The sequence below is a fragment of the Eschrichtius robustus genome, chromosome 6, assembly GCF_028021215.1.
Source record: "Eschrichtius robustus isolate mEscRob2 chromosome 6, mEscRob2.pri, whole genome shotgun sequence".
Lineage (NCBI taxonomy): Eukaryota > Metazoa > Chordata > Mammalia > Artiodactyla > Eschrichtiidae > Eschrichtius > Eschrichtius robustus.
This window is the reverse complement of record NC_090829.1, coordinates 48,944,608-48,971,704: the sequence shown is the minus strand read 5'-3', so window position 1 is coordinate 48,971,704 and position 27,097 is coordinate 48,944,608. Positions and strand designations below refer to the sequence as shown.

General features: G+C 36.5%; 1 protein-coding gene across 1 annotated transcript in view; it reads right to left on the bottom strand.

Annotated features, from left to right (window-relative positions):
• LOC137765868 (EGF-like and EMI domain-containing protein 1) overlaps positions 1–27,097 on the bottom strand; it is a 503,956-nt gene that overhangs the window by 13,901 nt on the left and 462,958 nt on the right. The window contains 3 exon segments of the mRNA XM_068545640.1: positions 1,968–2,105; positions 6,811–6,933; positions 8,647–8,766. Coding sequence (XP_068401741.1) covers positions 1,968–2,105; positions 6,811–6,933; positions 8,647–8,766 — 381 coding nt within the window.

Here is a 27,097-nt window from a genome sequence, read left to right as displayed (position 1 = left end):
ACAATTAAACATTTCAACTATGACTTCAGAAAAGCATCAAAAGTAAACCTTGAAAAAACTTGACCTTCTGTATCTGCCCCCCACACATAGTCACTGAATAAAGCTCCAAAGATTAGAATAAAATTATTTTTCTGATAACTACCAATTGTTAAATTTAGTGAACTTACTGCTGGTCAGACACTTGTATTTTGTATAGTTGTCTTTCAAATTGTGTTAACACATCTCTAGGTTTTAGCCCTAATAAATTTTTGCATGTGGGCAAGACTGACCATTTGCAGACTAGAACACATTTATATGTAAAAGGAAAGTCGTGTAAAAGGAAAGTTATGTAAAAGGAAAGTTGATCTTAAAATACACTAAAAAGAAAATTGTTTAATTTCCCTCATGCATGAATGTTTTACAAAGCATCCATGGCCTTAATCTGTTCTCAGGCAAATAAGCAGAGTATGTATATGCACACTCCAAACAAATCATTGCCTTTACTCTAGTGAATATTTGGTCTTTAGGAATGAGTGTTATTTATTGTTGGAAAATGAAATAAACTTGAGCCGTAAACAAAACAATGTTGTCATGTTGACTGCTGAAATGTCATAAATATGCAATTTTCTACATTTTGACCCTGGCAGATGCTATTTTTTCTGGCTGTAAATAAGAACTTTACTGAATTGTACTTTTCAAAGAATAAGGAAAGATACCAAATTATAAGTTGCAAACAAAAGGTTTAGCAAAATTCCAGTTTCCCTTACCCAACAGTCAAAAAAAGAAGGTAGGAAGGAAAGAAGGAAGGGAGGGAGGGAGCGAGGGAGCAAAGAAGAAAGGAAGCCCTTTATTTTTTCCAGAGATACAAATGTTAGCAAGGTAGAAAATTATAAGCATAATTCTCATTACAAAAAAGAAGCAAGGCAAGCAACTGGTTTCATTAAGTTAATCATCATAGACACTGAGAAAAATGCAGAAGGTGATGTTCGATCAAGAAATAACAAGTAATGACATTGTTTTGGTTAAATAATTTATGAAACCAGAATACTTCAAAATCCCTTGAAGTTCACTCTGTCACATTAGTACCAAACTAAAAAATCCCAATGACTTAGGCTTTTGAAATTCACCTCTCCTCTTTTGGTACTTCAATTTGCCTCAAACCATACTGTAGCATGAAAAGGTCAAAGATTTTTTTTAGTACTCACATCATAATTTTTAAGAAAGGTGATATAAAGTATCACAAAAGAAAACAAGCAAATATGGTGTCATAATTCTCGAATGATGGCAAATTGTTTCAGGGGCTTGTAGGTGCTCTCAGACCCAGAGCACATAGTAATTTAGTTTGATGTTCACTCTCCCTATTTTTAGTAGATATTCCTTTTTCTCAGAAGTTCTAGATTAAACATTTCATTATGAAGCAAGGCTGGGGTGGAATTTATTCTTCTCATTGTCTCAAATGATATAAGTTCTAATAATACGTTGAAAAAGTTATCCATTAAAAATAGTTTTGAGCTGGGATTTCCAAAGAATAACATCTTTTAAAGTTTTCTTTTGGAATGTAGCTACCTGCCCATGTCAAAGGTGAACATGCATCCAAATTATCACCAAGTTGAAAACCAATGAACATGATTGCTTCTGCTTGTGGTGGAGAGAATTAGCATGCGTGGTGGCATTTTTGTTTGAATTATAAATTACATTAAATGGTTAGATAGGCCTTAGAATATTTTCCAGAAATAAAACTGTTAAGTCCATATATATTGCTAATAAGTTTTAAATCTCCTTTAACTTCAAAGTAAATATCTAAACACAATGATGTCTTCTGTCAATTAGTATTTCTTTTACATTTATCCAGTAGCCAAAGACACTGTTCATTTTACTTCTTGCAGTTTGAGAGATGTGGCTACATTAGAGCACTAAGTATTAGAGAAGAAAGGGCTAAATGAATCCAGGGCAACCTCTGAAGGAAGATGGCATTTACCATACATTACCTATGCATGTTTTCTCATCTGAATCAAGCCGGTGTCCATGGTTACAGGAGCAACAGGGCCCACCAACTGCATGTTCACAGTGACAGGAACAACCACCATTATTCTTTTCACAGCTATTGACAATTTCCAATTCAATCCCTTCCCAAAACAAGCAAAAGAGAATTATTAGCATAATAACAGAGAAATCTGAATACATGGCAACAATGGGTACACTCTCTCTGTTGGGAGATGACAAACTTTATTGGAAATCTGTCAACACTCTAAGCATATAAAAGTAAAAGACTGAGGACTATTAAGCATTGTAAATATCTATACCATATCAAAATGCTAATAAACCTATAAATAATGTCAAATTGACAGAGTGTGGCAGAAAGGTAATGAGTCCACCAGTGGTTATTAAACGTATCTTAAAGGACACTTACGTCTGGGAATTTTCAGTATTTTCAGAATGTAAAAAATACGTGTATTGAATCAATGATCAGAAAGCAAATACAGCTGACATATCTGTTCTCAAACTAATGGTATGTTAATATCTGCTCTTTTTTTTAGGCTGTGAGTACATGAAAATACTGTTAAAAATGGCTTTGGGGGGGCTTCCCTGGTGGCGCAGTGGTTGAGAATCTGCCTGCTAATGCAGGGGACACGGGTTCGAGCCCTGTTCTGGGAATATCCCACATGCCACGGAGCAACTAGGCCCGTGAGCCACAACAACTGAGCCTGCGCGTCTGGAGCTTGTGCTCCGCAACAAGAGAGGCCGCGATAGTGAGAGGCCCGCGCGCCGCGATGAAGAGTGGCCCCCGCTTGCCACAACTGAGGAAAGCCCTCACACAGAAACGAAGACCCAACACAGCCAAAAATAAATAAATAAATTTTAAAAAAAAATGGCTTTGGAACAAAACTATGAACAAAAAACCAATGAATTAGCTGATTATATGTAACTGGTATCATGTTCGTATGCTAAGCAGCTTTGATGTATACAAGAGTCACTTATTACATAAACATTCTCTTCCTTTGAGCCCTAATTTGATGATCGTGGTACATGCCGCTACTTTGGGGCACTTTGGGGGGCATCCAGCTCAGTGTACAGATGCCAATTTTCCTGAGCACACAGGTATTATAACCAATCATTTTCTAAGTGAGAAAATGAAAAATAAAAGAATGTTTTGCATCATTGTTAAAAATATGGAATTAGATACTCTGCTATTTTCACCATTGGCCTCTACTGTTCTTCATTTGTGTTGCTTGGACACACCTCTAAATGAGAGCGACTACATTGGTTCATTTCCTTCCATCCTTAACTCCTGAATCCTTTGAAAGAAGAAAGATGGGAAAGAACAGGACAAGGACACTTAGGATTGTGGTATTCCTTGAGAGCCTGTATCACCATTCAAACTGCCAAGGTATCGGCTATGTTCCTGTATGGTTACATGTACAGAAATCATGCTCCCTGGTCCCAGCTTCCAGTCTACGCTAGGCAGCAGCCATGTGTCCCAGGGCACCCAGGGCACGTCCCTGTCCTTGTGCTCATTCCTCTGTGCCTTCATCATCTTGTATTACCCAGCTCCTAACAGATGTTCAAAAATTGGTTTTGAGAGTAGAGAATGGACTTGAGGACACGGGGAGGGGGAAGGGTAAACTGGGACGAAGTGAGAGAGTGGCATGGATATATACACACTACCAAATGTAAAATAGCTAGCTAGTGGGAAGCAGCCGCATAGCACAGGGAGATCAGCTCGGTGCTTTGTGACCACCTAGAGGGGTGGGATAGGGAGGGTGGGAGGGAGACGTGAGAAGGAGGGGATATGGGGATATATGTATATGTATAGCCGATTCACTTTGTTATACAGCAGAAACTAACACACCATTGTAAAGCAATTATACTTCAATAAAGATGTTAATTAAAAAAAATAGGTTTTGAATGATTGAATAAACAGAAAAAAGATTATGCTAATCAATTTATTGTTGAAAATAAGAATGCCTTTGGGTTTAGAAACAGCTAGTTTAGGAATGAGCAAAATAAGAGAGCTAAAGGAAAGGCTGAAATAATTAAGGGAACTGAGATTTTTCACAATATGTTAGCATATACTCTGTAGGGAGACGTATTTCAAATTTTGGCTCCTATTCTTGTTTCCCTGTGATCAATGCAGCTGTAAGACTGCCGGAGGTACTTTACATATAAATGACATTACTGTAACCTCATAAAGAGCTAAACTATACGGGACTCAGACATGCGCATACGCATCTAGAACTGGCCACTAGAAGTAAGCTGAGAGTCTGCGTTCTTGATACAGATGAAACTGTTTAACTATCATACCTAAAAATATGCTTTAAAAAAACTTTAAAACCTGATCCCTGTGGTTTCTCATAGATAGCAAAAAATCATTATTTACTCAGTATATTAAATATGCATTAAATACATATGGAACTTAGGTTCACTATATACTGCTTGGTAGTTTGGGAACAGTTTTATTTAACCATGCTAGATCTGGAATTTTCTAATTTCTAATCACAAGATAGTGATAGTTCATTCATAGCACACTTTGAGGATTCGATGTTTATGCTATACAGTATTTTGAGAGCCTCTGAGAAGAAATGATATAAATACAAAATATTGTTGTCCTAGGAAAAAGTTAAAACAATATTTGCCTAAAATATACTGTTACATGAAGAACACGTAATTCATTGTTTTTTTCTTTTTTTAAATTTATTTATTTATTTATTTTTGGCTGTGTTGGGTCTCTGTTGCTGCGCGCGGGCTTTCTCTAGTTGCAGCGAGCCGGGACTGCTCTTTGCTGCAGTGCACGGGCCTTTTCAACGCGGTGACTTCTCTTGTTGTGGAGCATGGGCTCCAGGCACATGGGCTTCAGTAGTTGTGGCACGCGGGCTCACTAGTTGTGGCACGCAGGCTCACTAGTTGTGGCACGTGGGCTCACTAGTTGTGGCACGCAGGCTCACTGTTTGTGGCTTGCGGGCTCTAGAGCGCAGGCTCAGCAGTTGTGGCACACTGGCTCAGTTGCTCTGCGGCATGTGGGATCTTCCCGGACCAGGTCTCGAACCCATGTCCCCTGCATTGGCAGGCAGATTCCTAACCACTGAGCAACCAGGGAAGTCCCTCATTCTTAAACATTACCATGTTCTGAAAACATTTACCCCACCTACAAGTTTTAAAACACTCAAAATACCAGTTTCCACCAAGAAAGTTTTGTATGTCAGCAAATATTGAGGTCTGGTGAGAGCTACACAAAGAACTCAGCCAAATATTCACATGAGGGAAATAAATGTAAAAATACACTTCTACCAAATGTATTCAACTCTAGGGCAAATTGCTTTCCCAAGTAACTTTCACAGAAAGCCTATACCTCATGACTCATTAGCAATAAAGGCCCCCTCTTTCATGATAACTGAGAACTCACCAGTCAGATTGCAAGGGATTTTATTTCAGGCATCTGTAAAATGTACTCATCTCCTAAACCTCTGGCCACATTAAAAAGCCAAAATATTAATAAGAAAGAAAAACCCATCCACATTTCTCTCTGCCTGAAAGGACTCCTCAGGGCACTGAGAGAAAGACTCACTTCAAAAGAAGTTATAACCTAATTAGTAGTTAATTCTTCTCTCCCATGTTATTTAGTTTGCTCTTTAAAAGACAAATATCACTGCAGCAAAACTGCCCTGTCTTTAAGCAGTAGAAATATATCAACAGACCTTAAGGCTACACTGGCAACCCAGGCACTAAAGAATTAGAGTTTTATGCAGGGGAGGAGAAGGAAAAATTTAGTGACCTTAAGTATGTCTCTTCGGGGCTTCCCTGGTAGCGCAGTGGTTGAGAATCTGCCTGCCAATGCAGGGGACACCGGTTCGAGCCCTGGTCTGGGAGGATCCCACATGCCGCGGAGCAACTGGGCCCGTGAGCCACAGCTACTGAGCCTGTGCGTCTGGACCCTGTGCTCCGCAACAAGAGAGGCCGCGATAGTGAGAGGCCCGCGCACCGCGATGAAGAGTGGCCCCCGCTTGCCGCAACTGGAGAAAGCCCTCGCACAGAAACGAAGACCCAACACAGCCATAAATAAATAAATAAATAAATAAATAATTAAAAAAAAAAAAAAAAAAGAATGTCCCTTCATGAGAGAGCTTAGGTAAAAACACTACATAATTTATTCTGTTTATCATTATCCTTCTTCTTCTTCCTTAATTAAAACTGATCAAGAGACATATGATGTATACAAACACATAACAAAGTTAAAAGGATAGTATATTTGGAGCCTAAAGACCCTAGTTCAAGTCCCAGTTCTGTCACTTACTCATTTGCATAATTGCATTTTTGACTTCCGCCCGGAAAGGATGGTTTACTAAGATGTGGAGAGCTGGGAAGGGCATCTTTGGAACTGAGATCGGAAATCAGACATGGTCTTACAATCTAGAGCCGCTCCTTGTGTTGCTGGTTCCTTCACCCCTGCTAGTTCCTTTTCCCTGAGTTTTACACTGGAATTATTAGTGTTCAATAAATATTGCACAGCAGAGGTGGTGAAGGAAGACAGACTCTTCACAAAGGAGAGCCATGGGTCCAAGAGAGCCCGAGTCAGAAGACCTGAGACTTAGTCCTTGTGGTCTACACTGTGGATCATGATGCCGACCATTGTCTGTTGACTCTGGGCCCCTGTTTTGTCAAATTAAAATGAGGGGGTTGGCCTTCGAAGCTCTCACTCCCATCCTACCCCAGTGGAAAACATTCTCAGGAGCTTCCACTTTGGCAAGACATTCAGTGTAGTTCTTTTGTTTATTACTCTTGCTTAATACTTGTAAAATGCTACACATTTCCTGGGCTGCGATTATTGCCACTTACTGTAACACTGTTTTCCATCAGCTCCCAGCTCAAAACCAGGGTGGCAGGCACAAGTGAAAGATTCCACTGTGTTCACACAGCGATGGCTGCAGGGAGCAAGCGCTTCAGCACACTCGTTTACATCTGCAGAAAGAGATACACAGGAGCTGTGTCTTCAGAGCTGGAATTAAGGTTTATTTGTAAACTATAGAAATGAACTAAAGCATCCCCTGCCTCTCAACCCCCAACATCAAACATAACAGTAAAATACTACATAGGCTCCATATTTGCAAATAAACCAACTGCGAATGACATGAACTCTACTGTAGGTCTTATGTTCTCAAACACTTCTTTCTACCTATTAGAACCTACTAGTATCTATTAATTTGAAGAAAGAGAAAACAAACAAAAAATAGACCTTTTCTATCCTCTAATAATACAAGCAGAAGTCATTGTAATTTGTCTTCATGAATATATATCAAATTCTTAACCAAAAATGGTATCTCTCTGATTTAAGACAGTACCAGTGGCCATACACAAGGCAGATTTGGAGTCTTCATATGTAGCAATCCATGGTGTGTATTGTACATATGATTGTCACAGGGCAATGCCATTTAAACACTGGTGCCCTCTCTCTCTCCTGACACTGACGGCCAAGTCTATTCAGTATAACATCATTTTGTGGCCCATGTAGTTTCTGCAGCTCCCCCCACCCTTTAAACGGATAGGTCTCACCATTATTTTCCCAAATAGCAGCTCCTCCTTGTACAGTCCTGCATGTCACCCCCCACCAGGACTCTTAAGAGAAATACTCATTTTTCTAAGGTATTTATAAAACCCTACATAGGCAGTAACTTTGGGGACAGACTTTTTAGGAATAATGTACCAGATATTATTAAAATAAAAATTTGAAAAAGATATTGTATAGATAAGTATGGATATATGTATATATCTATATATGTATACATCTGTCAATTTTCCACAAATTTTAATAAGATCCTATTCTGTGCCAGAAACTCAGCAAGGTAGGTGCTATGCACACAGAGGACCAAAGCAGAAATGTTCTCTGTCAGAAAAGTACATTAACATAATCCACAGAAAATTTTATCTTGGTTTTGGCTTAAAGAAAAAAAAAACTAACTTCACACTAATTTTTATGTCTAATTCTTTCTCAATTTCTTAAAGTGTTTATCAGTCCCATAAGTCAGGAAACATTTTGTATTTTCTTAATTAATGCAAATAAACTGTTTCTCATTTCATGGAAATGCTGTGATAAAAATGAAGGATTCTGTGATTTCTCCGAAGTTATTAAAACAAAGACAGTCCCACAGGAATGACTTCATTTATCAGTTCTGGTCACGAAGTAATTTATCACTTTCATCTTTGAATTGAAGTATGTCTGTTTTGCTATTTCTAGGAAACAGAAATATGTAACCTTGTAGTTATAGAGTTTCTATCTTTTTGGTTTTAATTATTCCTAACTTCTGAGAGCACTCATTTGCACATACTTGCTTTTCAAAGGTTATCCCCACCTTCTGTAGCCTATAATCAAAAACTCCCTGTGAGGTTATGGAAGGTTTTGAAATATTAATTCTGGAATTCACTTCAGAATGAAAAACAGAAAACAAAAAGAATTAATTCTGAAACTACACCAGATCATTTTTTGTAACTAAAAATTTCACTGAGTTTTTACAGTTTCATAAAAATACCTTTCAGAGTGATCAAATAAGAATATAAATGTTCTTTTTTAAGCATAAATGAAAACACCTTTCTCCTAGCTGTTCTGACTATTCAAAACTGAATTACCACAGAATTTCAAACAATTACCCAATTAATCTATCAGCTTCAACTTCCAACCTGCACAGGCCTTTTTGTATGCAGACAGCTGGTACCCTGGGTGACAGGCACTCCTGGCCACGCCATGCTCACTCTGACAGATGTGAGCACATCCATTTCCACCCATGCAGGGGTCCATCGCTAAAAGCAATTAAGCAGTGATAGTTTTCAATTCATTAACTTTAGAAAGATGTACAGAGCAGAAGTGTGGAGGAAGGTAAAAGAGAACTGGGACAGGAGGATTTCTTACATAAAGATGGTAAGGCCTCTGGAAAGGCTTTCCCACTTTCAGATGACGCTAATCCAACAAAATGTTTCCCATTTTGTGATCTGAACTCCAAAATCTGAACAAATCCAAACATGGATCAAGGTCAAAGAACTGGCTAATTTTACTCTTCTCAAAAGTCCATCTGCTGTGCTCTTGTACCCAAAGTTAAATAGAGTCAGCAGGAACTCCTCCACACACCTTTGCAGTTTTTCTCCTTCTCTCCCCACCTTTTCTACTCCTTTGAGCAGCAATTATCCTCAGATAAACCTTTCAACTCCTCTAGATCTCCTCTGCCTTTGGATAAGCAACCGCAGTGCCAAGAAAAGGCCAACTGGAGCAACATGGGAGAGTCTTAGCTACAGCTGCCATGGAGATGAAATAAAGAAGTTCAGATCCCACTGGAATTAGTGAGTGACCTCCTTCTGACCTCCTTTTCCCCTCACTTGCTCTTGTCTTAGTCTTAGTCATATTCTCTGGAAGTCCAAAGTAATGTGAAGCCACATGTCCTATAAGGAGTACCTCCACACAGAGCTTATTTGTTGAATTGATGAGCTAAGTGATCCTGGTCTGACTCTGTAAATCAGCCTTGGCTACATTACAAGCCGCTAGGGTGGGAATTCCTACTCCTGTATGCTCCCCATTTCCTTTTTTAAAATAATGCACAGAATAGAAAAAGCAGAACAATGAATAAAGCTACCTTGCTCCCACATTCACCCAGTTTCAATGTAACCACTACCACAAAATGTAAGCTGCTGGTACATTAATGCTTACATGCTTTTATTAATTTCTTGTAAATCCTTCCAGACTTTATGAAAATATAAGTGATACAAATATCTATCTCTCTATCTATCTATCTATCACAGATACAATATACATTGTTCTCCTTCTTGCTTTTGTGTAGGGAGAGAGTGAATTGAATTTGTAGATCAATTTGGGGCAGTATTGCCATTTGAACAATATTAAGTTTTCTGATCCATGAACGCGAGATGTCTTTCCATTTATTTTAGTATCTAACTTACTTCAACAATGTTTTACAGTTTTCATTATCTAATTTTGGCACTTCTTTCGTTAAATTTGTTCCTATGTATTTTATTTGATGTTATAATAACTAAAATCGTTTCTTAACTTTACTTCCAGATTTTTCATTGCTAGTGTATAGAAATCCAATTGATTTTTATAGTTTGATCTTTAATCCTACAACTTAGTTGGATTTCCTTATTAATTCTAATAGTTTTTTTAGGTGGATTCCTTAAAATTTTCTGTTACAAGATTCTGTCATCTGTGAACAGAGATATCTTACTTCTTCCTTTCTAGTCTGGATGTCTTCTATTTTCTTGCCTTTTTGCTCTGGCTAGAACTTGCAGTACAATGTTGAATGGAAGTGGCATGAATAGATATCCTTGCCTCATTCCTGATTATAGAGGGAAAGCTTTTAGCACTTCACTACTTAGTGTAAAGTTACTGTGTGTTTCTCATAGGTTCCATTTATTAGGTTGAGGAAGTTCTCTTCTATTTCTAGTTTGTTGAGTTCTTTTATCACGGAAGGGAGTTGGATTTTGTCAAGTTTTTTTCTTGCATCTATTGAGATGATCAGGTGGGTTTTGATATGGTATATTACATGAATTGATTTTCAGATGTTGAACCCATCTTGATTTCCTGAGCTAAATCCTACTTGATCATAGTGTATAATCACTTTTATAAATTGTTGGATTTGGTTTACTAATATTTTGCTGAGGATTTTTACATCTACATGCATAAGAGATATTGGTCTGTAGTTTTCTTTTTTGTGAAATCCTTGTCTGATTTTGGTATCAGGGTAATACTGGCCCCATGGAATGATCTGGGAATTGTTCTCTCCTCTTCTATACTTTGGGATAATTTGTGAAGAATCTGTATTAATTTTTCTTTAAATGTTTGGTATGATTTACCACTGAAACCATCTCAGTTTAAACTTTTCTTTTGGGAAGTTTTAAAATTACTAATTCTATCCCTCTCTGTCTCTCTTTTTTTTTCCCCCCCCCAGGAGGATGTGTGTAGGTCACACACAAATACTACACTATTTTATTTACTTTTTTTTTTTACCTTTTTTTACAATTTAAATATAGTTAAGGAACAGTATTATGTCAGTTTCAGGTGTATACCATAGTGATTCGACATTTAAATACATTATGAAATGATCACCATGATAAGTCTAGCTTTACTTATTAAATGTCTAACCAGATCTTCTGTTTCTTTAGAAGTCAGTTTCAGTAGTTGTTGTCATTCTAGGAATGTGTTCATTTCATCTAAGTTATCTGATCTATTGTGACACAGTTGTTCATAGTATATCCTATTTTCTTTTTAAATTTCCTTACGGTCAGTAGTGATGCCCCTCTTTCATTAATGATTTTAGTTATTTGAGTCATCTTTCTTTTTTCCTTTGTCAGTCTAGCTAAATGTTTGTCGATTTTATTGACATTTTCAAAGAACCAACTTTTGGCTTTAATTAATTTTCTCTCCTGTTTTTCTATTCTCTATTTCATCAATTTCTATACAAATCTTTATTATTGCCTTCCTTCTTTTCTTACCTTTTCTCATCCTTTTTCTCCTTGTGTTGCTTCTGCCCAGTATCAACTCTCTAAGAAACTCTTACATTCGAGTCTTCAGATTCAATCTGCCCCACAATTTCACAAAAGTAAAATTTGCTGGACCTTTTTGGTTTTGCTTGTTTTCTTCATTTTTTTCTGTATGCCTTGTCACAGGTTAAGAAAAAGATGTTGACCTACACAGCCATGTTTATACCAGAAACTTACTTTCTTTACTCCATAACCTCTACCACCAGCTTTTAAGACCAGTGGTCCCCAACCTTTTTGGCACCAGGGACTGGTACCGTGGAAGACAATTTTTCCACGGAAGTTGGGGGGAGATGGTTCAGGCGGTAAGGCGAGTGATGGGGAGCGATGGGGGGCAGCAGATGAAGCTTCACTCGCTCGCCTGCCACTCACCTCCTGCTGTGCAGCCTGGTTCCTAATGGGCTGCGGACCAGTACCGGTCTGCAGCCTGGGGGTTGGGGACCCCTGCTTAAGACAACGGGAGAGGTAACTTTTCTTAACTCTGAAAAGTGAAAGTCAATTCCACCAGATGCAAGATTATAAGCAGATTGCAATTATCTTTGATATATTCTTCTCATTGACGACTACCTCTGGGAACTTCTCTAAATTTACTTAAATCTCTTATTGCCCTTAATGCCTTCTTGATGCCCAAGGTCTCCAACTATGAGGGTTACCGGTCCAGAAAATGGCTGCATATAACCTCCCTACAGCAAGCCATTGTACTGTCAAAACTCCCTGCTGTTTTTGAGACTGATTTAACTGTGAACTTAAGGATTGGGCTCTAGAATAAAACATATGGATTGGACTCTAGAAAAACCATAAAATAAATCTCCTACAATGAAGCATTTGATTGTAAATTTGCAGCTTTTATTCTCAGCTGCAGAACATAGGAGGGCATTTGAAAGTAGAATGTGGGCCACAAGTATTATTTTCAGTCAAGAAAGACTGAAAAGACATTAGAATGTTTATCTTGTGTTTAGAGATAAAGAACAGTGACCTTTACATAGCAGCACTTAAATGGGGCTTGTGATCCTCCAAGAGTAACCGTAACTGGGTTTACCTTCTACAATAAACAACGGATATTGGTCAACAGACAGCACAGGAGGTAGAACACTGAGCGAAGAGAAACAAAAAGCTCAATTATTGCTGAGTTCTGCTGGAGGCAACTTCTGGATTACAGCACATGAAAGAGAAACCAAAGGAGAGCCCAATGATCTTCCTAAACTGGAGAGACAGATCCCACATCATGATTGTTAAGGCAAGTTGAATTTGTGGAGTGCTGGAAAGGGGGCGGGAGAGTGTTATGTGGAGAAAAAAAAACCTCCAAAATCTATATAATGATCCTCTTGAACCTTTGACTAAATATAATTCAATATATACATAGGGTAAATCTCCATGAATCAGACAAAGAACAACACACTGGAAAGAAGAATGAGGGTAACTGTTAGCCAAACAATTCCCAGAGCACACACAGAGCCAGGAATCAGTTTTCAGCAGCCAAAGTGGAGAAATGTTGTTGACTACACGGGGCATTCAGTAGAGATTCCAGAAGGGCCATGGCTAAGTAGTATGGCTAATTGAACCCCAGAGTAAAGTTTACTCAGGGTTCGCCCTAACAACTCTTAAAAACAGTGCTTGACAGGATTAAACTAATCTGCACATGAGTTAACTTGGCATCCAGAAAAAAATGTATGATACTTTTTAAAGGAGTACAACAAAAGCTAGCACTCAACCATGTAAAATTCATAATGTCCCATACCACATGAAAAATTAATAAACATCTGTAAAGAGTAAGAAAATGTGACCCATAATCCAGAAAATACTCATTCAGTAAAAACAGACTTAGAAATATTAGTGATGATTAAATCAGCAGATAAGGATATTAAAGTAGCACTATAAATAAACCAAATATGCCTAAAGAGAAAAATTGCATTTCATAAGGAGGAAAATAGAAGATATTAAAAAACTACAAAAGGGAACTTTTGGAGAAGAAGAATACCAGAACTGAAATAAAAATTTCACTAAATGGGACTAACAGCAGATTAGATAATTAGAAAATTATGGAACTTGAAAAAACTTAGACATATAAATTATCCAAAATGAAGCAAGGAAAGAAAAAAAAAAAAAGGCCTATACAATTTAAATAAGCAAGTATGGGTGACCAGTAGGGCAATATTAAGCAGACAATATCAAGTAATTTGAATTTTAGAAGGAGATTCTCTAGTCAAAGTACCAGGAAAGAGGCAGCCTAGCAAGACAGCAAACTTCTACAAAATAACCGCCCTGCTGTAGCCAAACACCATAAAAATAATGTGGCCCCAACCATGACACCAGAGGTTGAGTGGCAAGGCTAGACTATCCCCTTCAGCAGGCTGTAATGAGGTGTTTCTCCCCCTCCTTTGGGGTGGTATCAGAGGAAGCTTTTGGAGAGTCAAAACTTTCACCACCACTCTGATAATGAGCCCACTCCACCATGGTATCCATGAAAGCCATATGGGAACAGTAAATAGGCACATCTACACTTCCTAGCCAAGTGGCATCAGTGGCGGCCCAGGGCAGAGCTAGAATTCCAATCTCTGCACAGAAGTAATGAGTCATACTCTCCTCAGGAGTTCACAGAAGCCAGATAGGAAACTTGGACTTCTACCTCAATCAGGCAATAACAGGTGGCATTCTCCCCTTATCTTTCCTAGAGTTGTGTCAAAGAAAACCAACTAAGATAGAAGATTTAAATGAGATATAAAGTCTCATAACATAATACACAAAATGTCCAGGTTTCAATAGAAAATCACTAATAACATCAAGAATCAGGAAAATCTCAAAATGATTTAAAAAGTCAACCAAGAAATGCCAATATCAAAATGTTAGAAATGTTAGAATTACCTGACAAAGATTTTAAAGCCACTATTATAAAAATGCTTCAATGAGCAATGACAAACATGTTTAAAACAAATGAAATAGAGTCTCAGCAAAGAAATAGAAGATATGAAGGACCAAATGGAAATTTCAGAACTGAAGAACACAATAACTGAAATAAAATATCAATGGATGTGCTAAATAGCAGAATGGAGGGGACAGAGGGAAGAATCAGCAGATGGAAGATAGAATGATAGAAATTACCCAACTGAACAACAGAGAGAAAACAGACTGAAAAAGAAAAGAAAAAAAATGGAGCCTCAGAGACCTATGGAACTATGACAAAGCTATAGCATTGTGTCAATTAAGTCTTAGGGGATAGAAGAGAGAAAGTGGGGCTGAAAATATGTTCAAAGAAATGAGGCAAAAAATGTATCAAATTTGACAAAGGACATAAATCTAAAGATCCAAAAAGTTGAGTGAAGCCCAAGCAAATTAACCCTCCCAAAACCGACCCTAAGGTACACCATAGTCAAACTTCTGACAATTAAAGTCAAAGGAAAAATCCTTAAAGCAACAAGAAAGAAACGATACCTTATCTATCAGAGAAAAATGTGAAATAACAAAAGATTTCTCATCAGGAATCATGGAAACCAGAAGGAAGTGACAACATTTTTCAACTGATGAAAGAAAACACAACCCAGGGTCCTATATCCAGCAAAATTACCCTGCAGGAATGAAGGAGAAACCAAGACCTTCCCACATGATGGAAAGCTAAGAGAATTTATCTCCAGCAGACTACTCTGAAATAATGTCATTTTTCTAAATAGAAGGGAAATTATTTTAAAAAAAAAGGAATAGTGGAACATCAGGAAGAAAGAAAGAACAAGAGCATCAGAAAGAAAGAAAGAGCAAGAATAAGAAATATTCTCATTTATAATTCCTTTTCTTAATTTTATTATTCTTATTAATATTTATAATAACTGAGCAAAACCTATAACATTGTCTGATGTGGTTATAAATGTACATAGAGGAAATAATTAAATAATTATATATGAATGGAGAAGAGTAAAGAGAAAGTAGTTAAAGCTTCTACACTTCACTTGAATTGGTAAAATGATTCTACCAGTAGATAAGTCAGTTATACACAATATAATACCTGAAACAACCATTAAAAAGCTAGGTAAAGAGATACACTCAAAACTGTTATGAATAAAATGAAATGGAATTCTAAAAAATGTTATAGTAATGCATAGGAAGATAAGAAAAAGATACAGAAAAATTAAAAAAACAGAAACAATAAGCAGAAAAAAGAAATGGCAGACAAGCTGTGACATATCAATAACATCCATGTAAATGGCTTACTATGCCAATTAAAAGGCCCATATTTGAAGAGTGACTTAGAAAACATGACTCAACTATATACTGTCTACATGAAACTCACTCCTAATATAATGATATAGGCAGGTCAAAAGTAAAAAGATGGAAAAAATACATATTGTGCAAACATTAATCAAAAGAAAGCAGGAATGGTTATATTAATATCGGGTAAAGTAGATCTCAGTGCAAAGAAAATTACCAGAGACAGAAAGAGACATTATATAATAATAAAAGGGTCAATGCACCAAGAAGATATAACAATCCGAAATGTATATGCACCAAAACAAAAGAACTGCAAAATATGCAAAGCAAAAGCTGATAGAAATGAAGGAGAAATAAGACAAATTCACAATTTTGGTTGTAGACATCAACACCACTCTTTCACCCATTAATAATAGAACAACTAGACAGAAAACCATCCAGAACATAGAACTCAAAACCACCATCAATCCATAAGATCCATTTGATACTTATAAAATACTCTACTCAACAACAGCAGAACATACATTCTTGTCAAGTGCCCACAGAACACTAAACAGAACACATCTTCTATGTAATCCCTAAGCCAAAGAGAAAATCTCTAGAGAAAATAAACATCATCAAGCTGAATAACAATAAAAATTCAACATCAAAAATTTGAGGACACAGTTAATGCAGTGCTGAGAGTGAGAGTGAGAGGGAGAGGGAGAGGGAGAGAGAGAGGGAGAGGGAGAAGGAGAGGGAGAGGGAGAGAGATTTGCAGTGCTAAATATATTGGAAAAGGTCTCAAATCAATAATCTAACCTCCCACCTTAAGAACTTAAAATAAGAAGAGCAAAAGAAACCCAAATCAAGTAGAGTGAAGAAATAGTAAAAATGAAAGCAGAAAGCAATAAAATTAAAAACAGAAAAAATAGATAATATTATTGAAGCAAAGAGCTGGTTCTTTTTTTTTTTAACATCTTTATTGGAGTATAATTGCTTTACAATGGTGTGTCAGTTTCTGCTTTATAACAAAGTGAATCAGCTATACATATACATATGTTCCCATATCTCTTCCCTCTTGCATCTCCCTCCCTCCCACCCTCCCTATCCCACGCCTCTAGGTGGTCACAAAGCACTGAGCTGATCTCCCTGTGCTATGCGGCTGCTTCCCACTAGCTAGCTATTTTACATTGGTAGTGTATATATGTCCATGCCACTCTCTCACTTCGTCCCAGTTTACCCTTCCAACTCCCTGTGTTCTCAAGTCCATTCTCTATGTCTAAGAGCTGGTTCTTAGATCAATAAAACTGGCAATAGCGACTGACAAAGAAAATAAAAGAAAAGATACAAATTACCAATATCAGGCATGAAACAGGACATCACTATAGACCCTGATGACATCAAAAGTATAATAAGGCACTACTGCAAACAACTCTGCCAAATTTGGCAACTTGGATGAAATGGGCTAATTCCTTAAAAGAAATACAAACAGCCACAACTCATTCATATGAAATAGAGAATGTGTACAGACCTATAACTCTGAAAAAATTAATTCATCATTTAAACACTCCCCAAAGAGAAATCTCCAGGCCCAGATAGTTTCACTGAATAATTATACCAAATGTTTAAAGAAGAATTAACATCAATTCTACAATTTCTTCCAGAAAATAGAAAAGGAAATACTTTACAATTTATTTATTTTATGAAGCTTGTATTATTCTAACACCAAAGCCCAGCAAAGACAGTACCTAAAAAAGAAAAAAAAAGAAGAAAGAGAATACTGTAGACCAGTATCACTCATCAATAAAAATGCAAAAATCCTTCACAAAATTTTAGCAAATAGAATCCAGCAATATATACACAAATTATGCAACATGACCAAGTAGGTTTATTGCAGCATGCAAGGCTGGTTCAATATTCAAAATCAATCAATGTACTCTTCATATTTACAGAACAAAGAAGAAAATTCACATGATAGTATCAATCAATGTCAAAAAACATTTGACATAATTCAACATATTCACGATAAAAAGAAAATGGGAGCACTGAGAACTTCCTCAACTTGATAAAGAGCATATACAAGAAACCTACAACTAACATACTTAATGATAAAAGACCACAAATTATTTCCACCTAGGATTAGGAACAGCACAAGAATGTTCATTCTCATTGCTCTATGCAACATAGTGCTAAAAATTCTAGCCGGTGCAATCAGGCAAGAAGAGGAAATAAAAGGATCATTGATCAGATAGGAAGAAATAAAACTATTCCTATTTGCATATGACATGATTGTCTGAAAATCCTAAGGAATCTACAAACTCCTAGAACTAAAATGGGAGTTCAGCAAGTCAGCAGGATACAAGATAAACATATAAAAAGAAATTGCATTTATATAAACTATTAATGAACACATGGACAGTGAAATTAAAAAGACAAAACATCTGCAATTACTCATTTACAGGACACATTTTATATATTTGAATAGATTACATACAATTCTTTGAAGGCAGGGACCTGACTCATATAACTTGATATCCCCATATGTCTAGAATCTATATAGAAGGTGCTTTATAAACTGTGGTTTGTTGGAAAGAGGATGCAGCTATCAGAAATTCAGTTTCAGGTATTGGTCTGCTAGAAGCTGGAAAATTGAATGACACAATAGATACACAGTGGTAGACTCTAGATGCATACGAGGGAATAGGAGCATGTCCTTGTCCTCCTGAACCATTCATTCTGCTGGGTGAGGTAGACAGTATATGAGTAAATCAATAAGAAAAATCATCACAGATTATTCTGAGTGCTGTGAAGGAAATAAACAGGATGATGTGAGAGACAGTAGCTGAAGAGGAGAGCCTGACGGGAAAAGAGAATTTGGGGTAGAGGTCTTAAGACATTGAGGTAGAAAAGGCATAGCACACTCAAGAACAAAAGGAAACCTCTGGATGCACATGTAAGACACTGTGGTCCACAGTAAAGATTTTGGAATTAATTTAAGTTCAGTAGTAAGCCATTGAAGATTTTAAATGGAGAAGTGGTAGGGTCAAAAGTAAAATTCCCATGTCTCCCAAATCTTGGTTCAATAATCCTTTATCTTTATTAAAGATGGTTAAAATATGTGTATTTTTTAAGAAAATGCTTTATTACAAAATGGTAGCCCTGAAGCCACATAGGATAAAATCTTTATCCTTTGTTATATGCATGTTATGACTTTGCAATCTTAAAAATCTCTCTGTATCTTGCATTCTTATGCACAGTTAAGGCATTTCAAATTCAAAAGAAATTGCTGTTTCTTTTTTACTTCTGTGTAACTTGAAGAAGACAAATGAAAAGGTAATTTGGATGTATGAGTTTGCATGGATTTCACTAAATATGTTAGCTTAAGAGCAGTTTAAAATAATACATTGCAATTTATCTTGAACAGCTCAAACTCTGGCTGAAAATCATGTTAAGGGCTTGATTATTAGTCACAATTATGGAAAATGTTTAAGTAAAAAAAATTATTATTTTATTTTATATATTCCCAGTACAACTTAAAACCTTATTTAGGTTTTTAACAAATAAGAGATAAAAATATGATTTAAAAATTGGTTATGATTATAATATTTATTTCAAATGAGTGTTTGTCATATACTTCTACTTTCCAAAGAATGTATTGGATAAACAGCCAGAGAGATATTCTTGACTTATTTGTAAAATTAAACACATACAGCTATCTTGCAAACTGAGCCAATTTACACCTCTGAATTTTAAAGAAAAACTTCTTATAGAATCTGTACACATGTACACTGAGGCAGCTAAATGTTATTTAATTACAATCAGTGACACAAATTTCAAGCTCAACACCAGAATTTTTCCTCTCTTAAAGATGCTCTATTACACTTCCTCAAGTTTTCCAGTCACCAGTCTTCTGACAGTTAAAGACGGAATAATTAAAGATGCCATGGAAAAGATCTGGCTACTTCTGCTCTTAGTATTAAGACCTCCCAAGACTCTCAGGTAACACTTTCTCAAGAGCACATGTTGGTAACCTCCATGTATATCCCCATAGGCCCCAGAGCATTTGCTAAAGGTATTCACTAGCCAGAGCCCCTTGATTTCCTCTCTCTAGAGTCTCACTTTTTGAGTTTCAAAGATGCCTGAAAGCCAGTGATTCTATTCATAAGGTTAAGATATCCATGTTTAACAAAATACCCATGTGGCTAAACAATGCACCTCTTCATATATGAGGGTTAATCTGCATTTTACCGGGGAATATGTTCTGGTCCACGAAATATATTCCTTATGAAAATTACTTGGAAATATGGCAATAAAATCCCAACAGCTTCCTTAATTGTTGATATTTTAAATATATGGGTCTCTATATGTGCAGCAATTCTAGGTAGAGGACTTCTGTGACCTTGGCATTGTTCTCTGGACCAATTCTTACTCTTCTTTCAAAGTTTAACTTAGATATCATCTCTTAAAAGCTTTTTCTGAAGCCCTTTAGGCTGGTTTACATGCTATGTACTGGGGTGCCTGTAATATATTATGTACAACTTTACTACTGTGTACTCTTCATGCATTTGTCTCCCCCACCAGACCATGAGCTTCTTGAGGGCAGGGACCTTTGATTTTTGTATCAAAGAACTCTTCACTTCCAACTCCAGTGCCTGGTATATAATAGGAAGTTGGAAATGTCCCTTGCAGGAAGGAAATGAATGACAAAGCAAGCAACATGTGAGAGAATGGTGAAGAAGATAAGCAGATTTTCTATCGGGTGAAATACCAAATGACTATCCCAAGCCTGAAAGAAAGAAATCCTCAAAGCAAAAATGAGATAAAACAATCATTCATTCCATGCTCTTGAAAAAGAGGCAGAAAACCCCCCACACCTTTAGATTTGCTTTTTAAGTTTTGCTCATTACTAATATTATTCATTTCCTACCCTCACTAGATCTGTTAAAGTCCCTCAGAGAGTCAAGATTTATTTCTAGCACAGCATTATGGATCCCTTTCATCTAGTCCTAGATAAAATGCAAGAAACCTATTTAGCTCATGGAGAGAAGTACGGCTGCCGTGGGAGCTTCTACATGCTTAATGAACTGCTTGGTCACTTGAAAGGCTAATCCCATCCAACTAGAGTCAGGGCCATTATGAGGCTGACAAGGGTGCTCAGACATGAAATGCTGGCTAAGAATCTAACTGAGCTTCATAATAGACAGCATCCTGGTGTATAGGACAGGGAGAGTGTATTCATCAAAGTACGGTATAAGACTTTGTATTGACTGAATGGAGAAACTAGCCACATCTTCCTATGCTGCTATAGTTTAGTCTAGCTGTCAGCTTGGCAGTTCCTGGGTTGCAAATTGTGGACACTATTGCTTAACATTCGTGTCTGCTTCACATCCCAGCAGTGGCAGTTCACCATCGATGATCATGTTTCCTAACTGCAGTCCAGCCCAGCTGAAGAGCCAATTTCTAACACAACAGCTCCAACAAGAGGTCTGGTAGTCAAATGCCACCTTCTCTGAGGCACTTTGGAGACTATCTGCTTTATGCAGCATTGATAGATGCAACGAGAAAACCAATGGACAGAAAACAAACACTTTTTAAAGTTACGTATTTTATATTATTAAAAATTCTATTCTTCCTCAGAATTGCTATAATAATTACTGTCTAGAATATTCACATTGATATTTAACAGGTTAAACTTTCAAAATGGCATAGAGAAAAGATAAAAAAGACATGAATTTGTAACCTGACTGCCAAGGTCACTAGCTCTGTGACCTTGGGACAGTCTTTTGACTTCTAGGAGCTTTTAGCCCCTTAACTGTTAAACAAGCATAATAACAACTACTTCATGGTATTGTTGCAAATATTAAGTGAAATAATGTATGTAAATCAACTAATACAGTATCTGGAATATTGTTCAAATGTTAGGCATTATAAGTGTAAATATAAAAGAGAGGAATTGAAATGGACAAAAGACTAATAAGCTAACATCAGAAAGAGAGTTTTGGAATTTAATACATTTAAAGTAAAACAACTGTGAGTGATATGAAATCCAGAGTGTACTCAGGCTTGTGAATAGCTAAACCTGACTGGAGTTGAGGAAATAAAAAATCCTTATGTAGGGAGTTAAAAGAATCAAGGCAAATACTAAAATCAGCAAAGATGTACTGAATTCTTACTAAGTGTAAGATCCTAGGAGAGAAAGATAAATAAGAAGTGACACTATGCGGGGAGATGAACAAGTATGTACAAATGGGAAAAGACGTAGAAAGAGAAGATCAAGTATTAGAAAAAGAACCAGACCAGGTAAGAATAGGGTCTCAAAATCTAAGGGAAGAGACTTTCAAGAAGGAAGTCAAGTGCAAGCTGGGTCAAAACTGCTGAGGGCTGAGAGTCAAAAGAAAGGGCTAGCATGTTATGAGTGCTTTCCTGGTGCTAAGTACAGTTTCAGGCACTTCTCACATATTTGTTCAATACATCATTCAAGTAAGATAAGGAAAAGTATTTATTGAATGGTAGTAGGGAACAAGGAGATGAACTGAAGAGATAATAGCTCTGAGCTACATTTGGAAATCTTTAACAAATAATAATACTTTTTATAATTCAGACTAATAATTATTAAAATTATGGATAATATGTGCTTAATATGTTCCAGTAACTCTTATAAGTGCTTTATGTGCATTCATTCATTTAATCTTCATAAGAACTCAATGAAGTAGGTACAATTTAAATATCCATTTTATAGATAAAGAAACTGAGGCAGAAACTGTATTCAAGATTCCAAAGCTAAAAAGTGACAGAACTGGGATTTGTGGAAAAAAGAGGGCTTCAAACTCAGGAGGCTGGATTCAGAAACTTGTTTAACTCCTACACTATACTAGAGGAGAAGAGGTCTGGGCTCTCTCGTGATAGCTATAGAGATGGGATGCTTACAAAGATAGGTTATAAAGGGTGGTGCACCCAGAAGATAAGTGATGAGAAGACAGAATTAAAGTTGGACAACAATGATAAATACAGAAGACAGAACAGCCAGTGGGGGAATGGGGCTTTTGATCCTGGGAGATGGGAGAAATGGCGTCAAAGAAAAATTTGAGAGTGTACAGAAATTGATTCCTAAAACTCAGTAATCAAGGATTGGCAACCAGCAAAGTGAGGCTCCTGGAAGGTTGCACTGGATAAAGTATATGTGGTATGAGAACAAGATTTGGTGTCATCGATAACTGAATTCCAGTCCTGACTCTATCAAGAAACAGCTATGTAACCCTGTAGCTGAAAATGTACTCCTAAAAAAAAAAAAAAAAAAATGTACTCCTCTCTGCTTTAGGGTTCTAACAATAATTTTTGTAAGGCAACGTACTAAGCTCTTAACATGCATTACTTATTTAACCTTCATTCACAATCTTATGGCATATGTATGATTATTATGCCCAAATCACAGATGAGGAAATACTAATGAGTTTAAATTAACAGTGCATCTTCACAGTGAATGAGGGAGCTGGGATTCCAACCCAGATCTATCTGATCCCATAGTCCTTTATACCACTAGGTCATACTGCTTCTTTAATAACAAGATGTTACCAGTGAGAAAAAAATAGGTTTGAGAAATTGGAATCTAATCCACAATGCGTAAGTATAGGAATGCAGGAAGTTGAGAGCTATGGCAGCAGTGGCAATTGGGGATCAGTTATTTGAAACTGAGTATGTGTGTAGCACCAACCCCAAGGACCGAGTTGGAGTGCTGGCTAGGGAAAACATCCCCAGAGTTGTGAGCAATTTTTTTAATGGGGGCACTTGTTGGGTGGGTGATTGAGGTAAGACATGTGCAGGAGTGATTGAAGAGAATTCAATAATAAAGGATCATTTCAAAAGTGATAAGAACAATGAAAATGGGTCTTCATTGCTTAGCTTTTCCTAAAGCTGGAAATTATTTCACAAGAGTTTTCCTCTTAATGATGCAGGAGGAATGCTGGAATACTGATTTACAAATTGGGATACTACATTTTTCAAGGAAAGTCAAATGTTCAAGTATATTTACAGATACCAGACCTTTCATTTTAATTTTTGGTTCGGAAAATGTTAAAATACAAAAATTTCAAATCATTTCCAAAGTGTTACTATAGCTTAATAACTGTCATCAATAATTTCCATGTATAAAGGCATTTCTAGACATACCAATATTGAAAACAGACACACTTGAAACTTCTATGAAAGCAATGGTAGATATAATTCCTTGATGTATTTGCAAAAGGTACAATAGGTCAACGAAAACCGTTTAACCTCAATGCTCCAATAATCATTTATTCAGCTTCTAGATGATCTCTGTAATTCAAAGGATTCAGGCAAACATTCCCTTAGGTCAAATATCACTAAAATAGGAAACACAGGACACTTTGCAGATCTGGACTAATCAGTCATCAACCCTTACTGAAAGCCTATTATATATGCAAGGCACCTGAGTCTTAAAGATTCTGTCAAATGTGAATTTATACAAATCATCTTTTAGACTTCCAAAATATTTCGTAAGGTCAGAACAGAATTATTAGGCTTGTTTCCCGCAAGATACACAGTGGTGATGTGATTTTCTAGAAATCAAAACAGGATTTGAATTTAGTGTTCTGTTGCTTCCAGTTTTCAGTCTATGTGTGTAAGGCTGAGGTGCCCTAAGATTTAAGTTTGCATAAAAATTTGATGTCATGAATTGTGCAGATAACCTCTGAACCCTAACAATTTTAACCACTGGAATTTATCTTAAGGAAATTATCATATTGGGAGCAAAGATTTATCTATAAGAATATTTACTGCAATTTTCTTTAAAATAATTAAAATGTGCAAATCTAATTATCCTACATCAGGATATTGGACTGCAGTTATAAAAACAATGGTATGTTATGCATAGTACAGTCAGCTGGAAAAATTTTGGGTTCCAGAGTTCCAGTTCCTGGGTTCAAATCCTGTTTCTGTCACTTTCACGCTACGAAATCTTGGGCCAATTACCCAACTTCTACTGTGTTTTATTTCCTCTTTTGTACAGTGGGGATGGTAACAGTGCCTACTTCATACAGTTGCTGTGAATTTAAATGAGACAATGCATATAAATGAACTTTTCAGTGGTGTCTGACCCAAAGGTAATTCTAAGTAAATATAAGCTATTATTATAGTACAGTCATCAAACATCATATGGAAAAATTAAATTTTAGTTAAATTTTTGTAATTAAATTTATTACACTAAATAATGTTTTAAAATATTTTAATAAGGCAAATTGTATAATGGAAGGTACAGTATAATGTTATGTCATTTACTTATACAAATAAAATACTTGAGAATATATACACCAATACATAAAAATTGTTACTTCTCTATCACGGAATGGGCAGTTTCTACTATTTTTCTTTTGTGTTATTTTATTATCCTTTTTTTTTTAGATTTCCTTTAATTAATTTGTATTGCTTTTATAATAGAAAGTGTAAAGCAATAAAAATAAAATAAATTGCATGACATATACTGATCCGTGACAAAGTTAAGAGGACCTCAGTAGAAGCTGCTGGTTTTAGTATGTCAGTAGTTCTTGAGGCAAGAGATGCTAATGACACCAAAAAGACCACAGGGAGAGGAGAGGTGTGGAGGAGGACTCAGTGTTTTCAATATAAATTAATAGAATTTGAGGTTGATGACAGTAGGACCAAAAAGTCAATGTCTGCTGAAAACACAAAAGGTGCAATTTCAACATCAAGATCACTACCTCTGAAGTAGAAAATAATTGTTTCTAGTGATCTGGAAATAGAGTGATTTTACCTTGAGTTAAATATGTAAGGCCCTGATTAAATTCAGGCCCTCTTTATGCTTTCTTGGGGATTATTTTTATTTTCAGTTCAGTTTTAGGTGTCATTTCAAGGTCTGAGCAAATCCACCCCCGTGGTAAACGGCAGTGGGATACAAGAGTGGAAGGATCTTCAATCATTCCAAATGGTGGCTCTACACCTTTAGTGTTGGTTTCCCTTATGCACTTTTAACCTTGATTTTTTTCGGTACTCCTTTTGTGATGCCAAATTATTTGGTAAAAATCACTGCTGGTATCTAAGATGTCATAACATATATATGTATATGTATGTGTGTATATATATATATGCACACACATATATATACACACACACACATATATATATATACATATATATACGTATATACATGTCACATTCCTGTTGCTTTCTCTTTACTGCCTTGGACAGTGACACGTTGTCAGCAAAATCACAGCCCTGTGTCTGTGAGCACTGCAAATGTCCTTCCGACTGCCACATGATTATTTGTGGGTTCTGGATAAAAATATAGGTGAACCATGAATCACCCCATAGGTCTTTACATTTTTCTAAAGTCAACTCCTTTGGCACAGTTGCATGATTTCGAGCTTTTGTTAAAAATGGTACAAATCAATGTGATTAAATCAATGAAATTCCAACCACGTGACTTCATAACTGGAAACATAAGTGAATATGATTTAAGTAATCCCAATAGCTTTTGATAGAAAAAATATGTGTGACAGCAAAGTCCCAAACATTAACTTGAAATAAAGTAATTAAACTATGCTGAGACAGTCTAAGTCAGTGGTTGGAAAAGGGCCCCACTTCCCTGTCCTGTGTTATTCAGTATTCCATGAGCTACCTCGAGGAAAAGAGGTGCTGCTACCAAACTTCAGTTTACAGCTGAACTAGCCTTTCAATCAAATTTATAATCACCTTCCTAGGGGCAGAAAAATCACTCTCATGCAAACTGCCAAACAGAAGGGAAGTGATCCATCAATGTCTGTTGAACAAATAAAGTCTTCCCATCTTTTGTTGGATTAGGATTAGCTGACTGTAGGCAGAGAATCTGCTTATGTCAACAAAGAACTTAATTATGCACAGTATTTGCTAATGTCAGTAGTTGCTGGAAGGCAGATTTTTGGGGGACTACTGGAATTTCCTACTAAGTGTACCAGGATACTAGAAGAAAATGCCTCTGTATCCTGATTTTATCCCAAGTATAACAAAACCACGGTCTTGGGAAGTTTGTCTCCACTATATAATATATCAAGTTTTAGTTCACCCACATAATTCTAAAAGCAAGAAACCTTAATATGTTCATTTTCTTCTTCCTACTTCTATCCAAAATTGCCAGTTGTTACTTATTTATGGCAGGCAAACTGTTGATTTTATAGGTGTTGGAACATTAGCCACCATTTAGACTATGAACTTGCACTTGTAAATTCACACCCACCTCTGTTGATGCCCAGCAAAATGGCCTCTGTTGCTTTCCTTTGGTTACACAGAATGACTGCAGCAGAATAACTCACAACTCAAAATGTATATAGTTGCTCAGATAAAATATGCATAATTTCAGTTACAAAGATCACTGTTTGTCAGTGGTGTTAAAATAGGTAGGGCA